General features: G+C 48.7%; 1 protein-coding gene across 1 annotated transcript; it reads right to left on the reverse strand.

Moving 5' to 3' along the window:
* Positions 1-5,511: 5,511 nt before the first annotated feature.
* On the reverse strand, positions 5,512-8,699 carry HASPIN (histone H3 associated protein kinase). The gene has a single exon (XM_073315685.2). The coding sequence runs from the start codon at positions 8,661-8,663 to the stop codon at positions 5,823-5,825; it is 2,841 nt and encodes a 946-aa protein (XP_073171786.2). The 5' UTR covers positions 8,664-8,699; the 3' UTR covers positions 5,512-5,822.
* Between the last annotated feature and the right edge of the window lie 758 nt (positions 8,700-9,457).

Here is a 9,457-nt window from a genome sequence, read left to right on the forward strand (position 1 = left end):
TCCTCAGATGCACTAATAAATTGGTTAGTCTCTAACGTGCCACAAGTACTCCTTTTCTCTTTACAATGTGTATGATAATCAAGGTGGGCCATTTCCAGCACAAATCCAGGTTTTCTCACCCTCCCCCCCCCAAAACACACACACACACACACCCACCCACCCACCCCCGGTAATAGCTTATCCAAAGTGACCACTCTCCCTACAATGTGCATGATAATCAAGGTGGGCCATTTCCAGCATAAATCCAAGTTTAACCAGAACGTCGGGGGGGGGGGGGGGGGAGGAAAAAACAAGGGGAAATAGGCTACCTTGCATAATGACTTAGAATCATAGAATATCAGGGTTGGAAGGGACCTCAGGAGGTCATCTAGTCCAACCCCCTGCTCAAAGCAGGACCAATCCCCCAATTTTTACCCCACATCCCTAAACAGCCCCCTCAAGGATTGAACTCACAACCCTGGGTTTAGCAGGCCAATAGCCACTCCCAGTCTCTATTTAAGCCTAAATTAATAGTATCCAATTTGCAAATGAATTCCAATTCAGCAGTTTCTCGCTGGAGTCTGGATTTGAAGTTTTTTTGTTTTAAGATAGCGACCTTCATGTCTGTGATTGCGTGACCAGAGAGATTGAAGTCTTCTCCGACTGGTTTATGAATGTTATAATTCTTGACATCTGATTTGTGTCCATTTATTCTTTTATGTAGAGACTGTCCAGTTTGACCAATGTACATGGCAGAGGGGCATTGCTGGCACATGATGGCATATATCACATTGGTGGATTTGCAGGTGAACGAGCCTCTGATAGTGTGGCTGATGTTATTAGGCCCTGTGATGGTGTCCCCTGAATAGATATGTGGGCACAGTTGGCAACGGGCTTTGTTGCAAGGATAGGTTCCTGGGTTAGTGGTTCTGTTGTGTGGTATGTGGTTGTTGGTGAGTATTTGCTTCAGGTTGGGGGGCTGTCTGTAGGCAAGGACTGGCCTGTCTCCCAAGATTTGTGAGAGTGTTGGGTCATCCTTCAGGATAGGTTGTAGATCCTTAATAATGCGTTGGAGGGGTTTTAGTTGGGGGCTGAAGGTGACGGCTAGTGGCGTTCTGTTATTTTCTTGATTTTCATACACATTGATTTTCATACACCTTGATTTTATACACATTGTAAGGAGAGTGATCACTTTAGATAAGCTATTACCAGCAGGAGAGTGGGGTGGGAGGAGGAGGTATTGTTTCATGGTCTCTGTGTATATAATGTCTTCTGCAGTTTCCACAGTATGCATCCGATGAAGTGAGCTGTAGCTCACGAAAGCTTATGCTCAAATAAATTGGTTAGTCTCTAAGGTGCCACAAGTACTCCTTTTCTTTTTCTAATACAGTTTACCTCTTGCCTTTGAACACTTTCTCAGCATACCCCTTAACTACTGGTGCAGGGGTGGGAGAATCCAGCATTCACAGAAAGCTTCCCACCTACAAGCTCTTCTTGTTTATGGATAGATTTCACTTCAAACCCCTTTTATTTTAAAAGGGTTTGCAGTTTTATTCTTCAGTTCATTATAGATATTGAAAAGTGGAAAATTCCCAGTTGCCTCAGTGTTTTACCACGAACTCTAATGGCCCATGATTTCTCTGTTCCTGGATTGTACAATGAATCGTTACTTGAGTCCGGTTTTGTGTAAACATCTGGCTTGGGAGATGCCTCTCCCTGTCTGATTGCTCACCTCCCTGCTGTGAGATGGAGCCAAAGCTTATGAGCACAGTTCTCTATGTACACAAATACATACATTCATAACCACAGTCTCTATACATATCTCATGATAACCATCAGTTTCAGACCAGTAAAAGCTTCTGTAAAAGACCATAGTCAATATACTTTTACAGTAAAATAACATAGTATGCAATCATTTGGTTTAACTGCTTCTTTTTGGGAGTTTAAACCCTCTGTTTTCCCCTGGGGGTGTCTGGACCCTGACTGTCACACTAGCTATTGGCATATATCTGTTCCTTGGCTGTTTTTTCATTATACATAGTGATACATATGTATCACATACTGGAGAGAAAGTTGGACAATAAAATTATCCAACTAAATCTATTTTAAAAGTAGCAAAGTGAGAATTAAAAAAAAATTTGCATATATTCATTTTGCTTCTTTTGTTTAATAATCTCTTTCTTCATAATAGGCACATTTTTCAGTGATTTGGCAATTAGATGAAGCTTTATTTCCAGATAAGACTGCGAACATCACTATTAACGTCACAAAGTAAGACATGCCCTTTCTCACTTGTCATATTATAGACAGAAGAGAAAACATAAGTCACCTCCTATTTCCTTAATACTTCTCCATTAATCAGCCTGTGGGAGCCAGTTCCATGGAAACCCTACTTATCCGTCCCTCCGTTCTTTTAGAAATGTCCATGTATGTACAAATTATTCCCCTACCAGCTGAGGATTATATTTTCTCTTTGGAAATTAGAGAGAGAATGGGAAAGCCAACAAATTTACTTATTACTTAAGCAGAGTCCTGATTTACTACTTTTTCCTGAAGGATACCTAGTACCCCTTCTTCATCAGTAGGAAAAACAGTGTATAGTGTATACTTTTTTCAAAAACACAGGCCCAGTTATGTGCCGAGTGGATTTTTTGTTGAGGCCCCCATCAATTTTAGGGAGGCAAGGTATGGTGGGTACTAAATTCCCTCCACCCACTTAACTGGGGCCTGGGAAAGCAGGTTTTCAGAGTCCTTTGCTATCCTCTCGTATTCTTTTGGGGGTGGCGGGGGGAGGGGAGGGAAGTCTGTGACTGATTTCTAGGGGGTTGGGGGGAAGGCAAGTAAGCCTTTAAAAATAAAAAAAGCTGAGGCCATATTTATACCCAAGTAATGGGCACAAAATTGTACTTGACTCATTTGTCAACATTTTCAAACAAGATAGGAATATAAACCTATGATTTAGCACCTAAAAAGCTGGACTTAAGTGTGGAAAATAAGACCACAGGAATGAGCAGGTGCTCAGCATCTTTGAAAATCAGGAAACTGATGTTAGGAAACTAAAGATTTTATTTGACTAACTTTAGACAGCTAAATCTGGAATTTTTGCCTTTCAACTCTACTGCAAGCATAGTTGAAGGGGAAGGTTTTTGTACGTGTTTCTACCATGCCAGCAAGCTTCTTGCACATGTGGAATCACCCTTAACTATGACAGATGTGAGCATTGCTGTATGCTCACACACTACTTGTATTTGAAATATGGGGAGACAGGAAATGCTAAAGGAAAGGTCAGAATTCCTACCATATTATATTTATGGAGTTCAGACCGCTAGTAGCTCTGCAAAAGCTGCTCTTGACTGTACAGTGGCAATAATTCTCTTCATTCTCCTTGTATAAAGTCACTGTCAGCAAATGTCAAACTATAGAAGCTTTAGCGACAGTGAAAATAAATATACCATATATACACACCAGGTAGATAACTAAATGTGTTGTTTTACCCTTTATTTTTAGTGTAAATGAAAATAGCACTACTTTTGATTGAAGAACACATACTTGATATCAGATATGCTTTCAGTGCAGTTCTTACCAAGTAAGTCTTACGGAGTAGCCAAGTGCTATTGATATTCTCATCACATTTACAAACCTGTGTTGGAGGTAAAGTGAAGTAGGGGAACCCTGTTAAGACTATAGCATAATTTGTTGTTTATGAATTGCTGTTCCTCTACAAAAATTTTAATTAACCTTATTGTTTAAAACAGTCAACTATTGTTACAGTAATCTTGTGATTCTTGTAATTGATAGATCCTAAGATTTCTTACTTTGTGTGTTTGACAACACTACATATAGTTGGTGGTTCCCATTTTGTAGGAGTCTCACATATCACCAGGGGAGGGAGAGATTGAAAAAATGTGATAGTTAGTAAAACCACCTAACTGGCAGGGAAAGTCAGGGGCCTCTTTAGTACCTGGTTTCAGAGTAACAGCCGTGTTAGTCTGTATTTGCAAAAAGAAAAGGAGTACTTGTGGCACCTTAGAGACTAACCAACTTATTTGAGCATAAGCTTTCGTGAGCTACAGTTCACTTCATCGGATGCAGTGATGCGGTGAGCTGTAGCTCACCGATGAAGTGAACTGTAGCTCACGAAAGCTTATGCTCAAATAAATTGGTTAGTCTCAAAGGTGCCACAAGTACTCCTTTTCTCTCTAGTACCTGAAACTATTTAAATAGATTCAAGATTCTTTCCCTTTAAAATAAGTGTAGATAAACATGACTTTCACTAAAACTGGATGTGTGATAACTTTCCTTCTATTTGAGGGATATGTCTCTATCAGTTACAGCGTGAACTAATTTGCAGCAATAACAATGCAAGATCCATTTAGTTTGATTTATCTTTTTGTCTGCAGGCCAACTCCAGTGGTATATGTGAATGTTAGTCAAGGACACTCTGAGAACAAGGAGTTCCTTTCATGTAGGTACAAAGTTAATAACATCGATGTAGCTGGATTTTTTAGGGCCAACTGTTCACCCTTTCTCATGTGCATTTGCTTTCGTAGATCAATGGGGAAAACCGCTTTGGAGCTCAAATTACGTTACAGATTTTGGTTCCTATCAGCATACAAAAGAATCTTATTACAAACACAAAAAATATAACAAGAACACAGGTATTTTTTTTTTAAAACTTTTTCAACGTGCAATTCCTGTTCCACAGACTTTCAGGAGAGCAGGTTTAGACCCTTACTGATAAATAAAGGTAAGATTGTCGTGGAGGTTGTGGAATCTGTGATCTCCAGCAACCTCCGTGACATTGGGAGCCCCCACAGCTGACCAGCTGCTGCAGGCATCAGGGGACCCAGCCTCCAAGGACCCTCTTGCAGCTGCAGGTAGCAGGACCCATAACTGACTGGCTGCTGCCACTGGTGGTGACCATGGTGGTGCATGGTAGAGGGACCCGAGCTGCTCAGTGGCCATGGATGCCTCCCCAGAGCTCCCCTGCCATTATGGGTGGTGGGGGACCCCCACCCCCCACAGGGCGGCAGGGGCCACTGGGCAATGGGGTCTCTGCAGCTCCCAGCCACTGCGGGGGGTTGGGAGGGACACAGACAGGGTGCTGAACCCTTCTCCCTCCCCATTTTGTCAGGGATGTTTTTAGTAAAAGTCAGGGACAGATCACAGCTTCTGTGATTTTTTTGTTTATTGCCCATGACCAGTCCATCACTTTTACTAAAAATATCCATGACAAAATCATAGCCTTACTGATAAAACATATTCAAGCAGGGTTTTCCTACAGCATCCAGGAGTATTTTCTCTAATTTTCTATTTCAAGGTTTACATATTGTAACCTGTCAAATTCATTCTGCTAATCTAGGAAGTTTGCCAACCTAAGAGCATGTGTTAAAGCTGGGTCTATACAAGTGCTAATTAAAAACAAAAAACCACATTTTTTATAAGGGAATGCCTCAAATGTATTAGCAATATTAGGTCAGGTCTTCATTTTCCAATGTGAGAAATGAAAAGTAGGCTAGATTTTACTGTAGCTTATTTAAGTCATCAGTTTTAATGATCTAAAAGTGGCAAAGGAGCTTAAAGTTCAAAATAAGGACTTAACATATGTAGAACCATTTTTAATATTTCAACTGTGAAATGTTTCAATTTTTTTTTTTGCAATAATGGATCTTCACTTATTTTAGCTGAACACTTAGAAATTATTCAACTCATGGACATAAGAGGTCATTTACCATCTGCACCATGCCAAATGTGCCAATGTTTAAGTATTCCAAAAATACAGCAAAGGGAGTGACAGTACAAGGACATCATGTTGTGATCACTCATTCAAAGGTCCATTTCGATCAGTGGAAAAGGCTGCTATTGAGCAGAACATCACTTGCAGAGGTAAAGTTCAGGACTTCTCTGTGGAACTTTCGGAGCTGTTTATGTATGCCTTTCAAGGCAGAGGATGATGATAGCTTTCTTTTGTAGTTTACCTCTTTCAGAAGTTTATCTGCCAAATAGTGCAGCCACAGGACGTTGCTATGGGGGTGATAGTCAGCCCAGTTGTTGGAATTCTCTTCTTTCATCTGCCTATAGATATCAAACTGGTAGTCACCTCTTCCTTGGAACAGCTCTTTGTCAGTAGAAATATCACAGAAGACCGTTAACCCATCTTTCTCCATCCTAGACAGGGTGTAATCTATGATGTTCACATGAATTCCTTTCGTGGGGATTGTATAAACTGCTCCATTCAAAGTATAACGGAGCTCTTTCAAGTTGGTTTTCTTCACCAGAATATTCCCCCAATGCAAGTCTCTGTGCTCAAAGTACAGTCCCTCCTCTGCCACAGCCAAGGAAGCAGTAACTTGATGCAGCAGGCTTTTTGCTGTTGCCACTGAATTTAGCTGATTCCTCATATTCTCCAAGTTATTGCCTCCAAATTCAAATTCCAGGATCATGAACAGCTGCTCTTCTCCAAACAGGTCGGGCCGGTCATTTTCAGATCCATTCAGTTCATGATATTTGTCCCAGGCTTTCAGAAGATGCTTGGGATATGCCCCCTGGACACAGTGCACAGAGTACAAGTCAATGAACCCTACAGTCCTGTGTTCTACCTCCTGAGATAAAAGGCTGAGCTCCTTTGAGATTATCATCTCTGGCAAGATCTCACTGAAGCTCTTCTGAGCTTCTCCATTGACCCTCTCAGTCCCCTCAACAGGAATGATTTTTAAAGCCACAGCTCCTTTCTCACTGTTCGTTTGGAACACCTCCCCAAATACTCCTTCCCCAATCTTCAAACAGTTCTTCATCTTATCTGGGGGAATACATTCCTCAAAGGAGATAGGACCCTCCTGCTGGCATTCCCCATACACCTTCTCTGCATCTGTAAGCATCACCTCCAGAACAGAATGGGACTTCATGGGAGTCAGCAGGAGCACGGAGGAACTGGGCCAGTTAGAGTAGCCGACACTTTGAATGAACAGGGATTTATGGTACCCTGCAAGCTGAGATTTGGAGGAAGGAGTACAAGGGATGCTGCCACAGGCACTTTCCTCAGTGGAAACTTTCTTTTTCTTGTGAAGAGAGAGAGATGCTCGAGCCCTGGCCCACCACTGGGAGTCATTAAGGAAAGAAAAGTCACACAGAAAAGACGACGACATCTCTAGGGCATTTTTCTCCATTCCTCTTTGCCTCATTTGTTCTTGAAAGAAGGAGCCATCAGCCTGCTGCCATGGAGTTTTTGAATTCTTGCGTCTGACTGGGCGGCGCCTTGCCTGTTTCCCCCATCGGCTGGAGCTGAACCCACTGATACAGGCCTTTTTACTGGTGCCTCTACCACCATCTCTGGGAATGACCTTGCTTCTTCTGGACTTCTTTTCTGAGATTACAGACAAGGCAGAGGGGGAAACTGGCTGCTGACAATCGTTTTCCCTCCAGGAGGGCCAAGCATCCAACTTCTTATTATTAGCAGTCAACCAGTTTGGTACCACTTGAGAGCTTAAGACCACCAAGGGCTGAAGGTGGTGTCTGCTTTTGTCTGTGCTAAGGTTCCAGCTCCTTTTCTGAGAGCTTCCTCTCAAATCATCATGTGGCTCATCAGGACTGGTATTACCTTGTACCAGGACATGGGGCTTCCCCGTAATGGGCAGTGCAGCCCCAGGACAGCTAGCACGTTTCTGCAGGCCTAGGCTAGTTTCTAGTGGGCACGGCCCCGGTGTAGTCCGCTGAGCCCTCTCTGCCTTTTGTGAGGTCAGTCTTTGGACATGATCTCTACTCACAGTTTTATGAGGGGGTGACACAGGCTGGCCCCGAGTAGGAACAGACGGTCTGTGTTTACCCGGAAATGATGAGGGAACAAGCTGGATCCAGTCCCCCTGGGCGGCTCCGCAGGGTACGAGGACACACCGGCTCTCGGATAACCGGCAAGCAGGCGGCCTCGGGGCCCCGGGGGGAGATGCTGGGCGCGCCGGCTGGCTCCGGCCCCGCCAGTCTCCCGCCAGGGGGCTGGCGCTGGGCCGCTGTGGGCCACGAGAGACCCGGTCGCCGGCCCCGGCCAGGGGCGGGGAGAAGAGCTCCAGGCTGCCCTCCAGCCCCGCCGCGGGCTCCGCCGCGCTGCTCCCCGGCGTCAGGGAGCTCAGCTCGGCCAGCAGGGGCCGGGGGGGCCCGTGACGTCGGCGGGGGGCCCGGCCCGAGGCCGCCCTCCCAGCGCCGGGGGAGCGGTTCTCCTGGCCGCCGCCCAGGATGCTCTCCTCCGCGGGGAGCGGCCGGCTCTCCGCCCCGGCCGGCGCCGGCTGCTGCGGGGTGCTGCAGAGCAGGGGGGGCCCCGCCCTGCGCCCCGGCGACGGGAGCGCCCCCCAGCGGCGCCGGCGGGTGACGTGCCTCCCCGGCGGGGTGGCGGGCGCGGCGCAGCCCTCGGCGGGGGCCCGGTTCTCCTTGGCCGGCCGCGCGCTGCCGCCCCTCCGGCGGGCGGGCCCCCGGCGCGGCCGGCGGGGGCCAGGGGGCTGGAAGTCGGGGTCCTCGGAGCCGGAGGACGAGGCGGCGGAAGCCGAGCCGGCGGAGGCGGAGCTGGAGCCGAAGAGCCGCTCGCGGTCCTGCGGCGGCGACAGCCAGGGCGCCGGGGGCGGGAGGCGGCGCAGGCCGGCGCCCCGGCGCGTGTAGGTGCGGAGCAGCCGCGGCTGGGGCCTGGCAGCCAGCTCCATGGCGCGGCCGCGCCTCAGCCAGAGCCGCCGCGCCCGCCCGCCGCCCTTTCAAACCGCGTCTCGCGAGGCCGGGCGAAGTCCCGCCCACCGGGCCGCTCCTGCCGCAGCCGCTGGCGGGGGCGGGCGCGGGCTGGGCCCGGGCTGGGCCCGGGCTGTCGCTGCTCCGCCCCCCGGCGCCGACGGGAGAGGCGGTGCCAGGCGCCCCGGGTCCGTTGACCCTCGTCGCCCCTCGGTGCCCTGTGCCCGTCACCCCCCCGCGCCCTGTTTCCCTGACCTCAGCCCCCCGCGTGCCCGTCGCCCCTCCCATGCCCTGTGCCTGTCACCTCCCCCCCGTACCCTTCACCTCCCCCCCCGTACCCTTCACCTCCCGTGTGCCCTGTGTCCGTCTCCCCCCGTGTCCGTCACCCCCCCCCCGTGCCCTGTGTCCGTCACCTCCCCGTGCCCTGTGTCCGTCACCTCACCCCCGTGCCCTGTGCCTGTCACCTCCCCCCCGTACCCTTCACCTCCCCCCCCGTACCCTTCACCTCCCGTGTGCCCTGTGTCCGTCTCCCCCCGTGTCCGTCACCTCCCCGTGCCCTGTGTCCGTCTCCCCCCGTGTCCGTCACCTCCCCGTGCCCTGTGTCCGTCACCTCACCCCCGTGTCCGTCACCCCCCCTCGTGCCCTGTGTCCGTCTCCCCCCGTGTCCGTCACCTCCCCGTGCCCTGTGTCCGTCACCTCACCCCCGTGTCCGTCACCCCCCCCGTGCCCTGTGTCCGTCACCTCACCCCCGTGTCCGTCACCCCCCCTCGTGCCC

Source organism: Lepidochelys kempii, chromosome 17, assembly GCF_965140285.1.
Source record: "Lepidochelys kempii isolate rLepKem1 chromosome 17, rLepKem1.hap1, whole genome shotgun sequence".
NCBI classification, from domain to species: Eukaryota; Metazoa; Chordata; order Testudines; family Cheloniidae; genus Lepidochelys; species Lepidochelys kempii.

Bases quoted from the DNA above. Each gene is read 5' to 3' on its own strand.
- HASPIN (XM_073315685.2), bottom strand. From the start codon at position 8,663: ATGGAGCTGGCTGCCAGGCCCCAGCCGCGGCTGCTCCGCACCTACACG.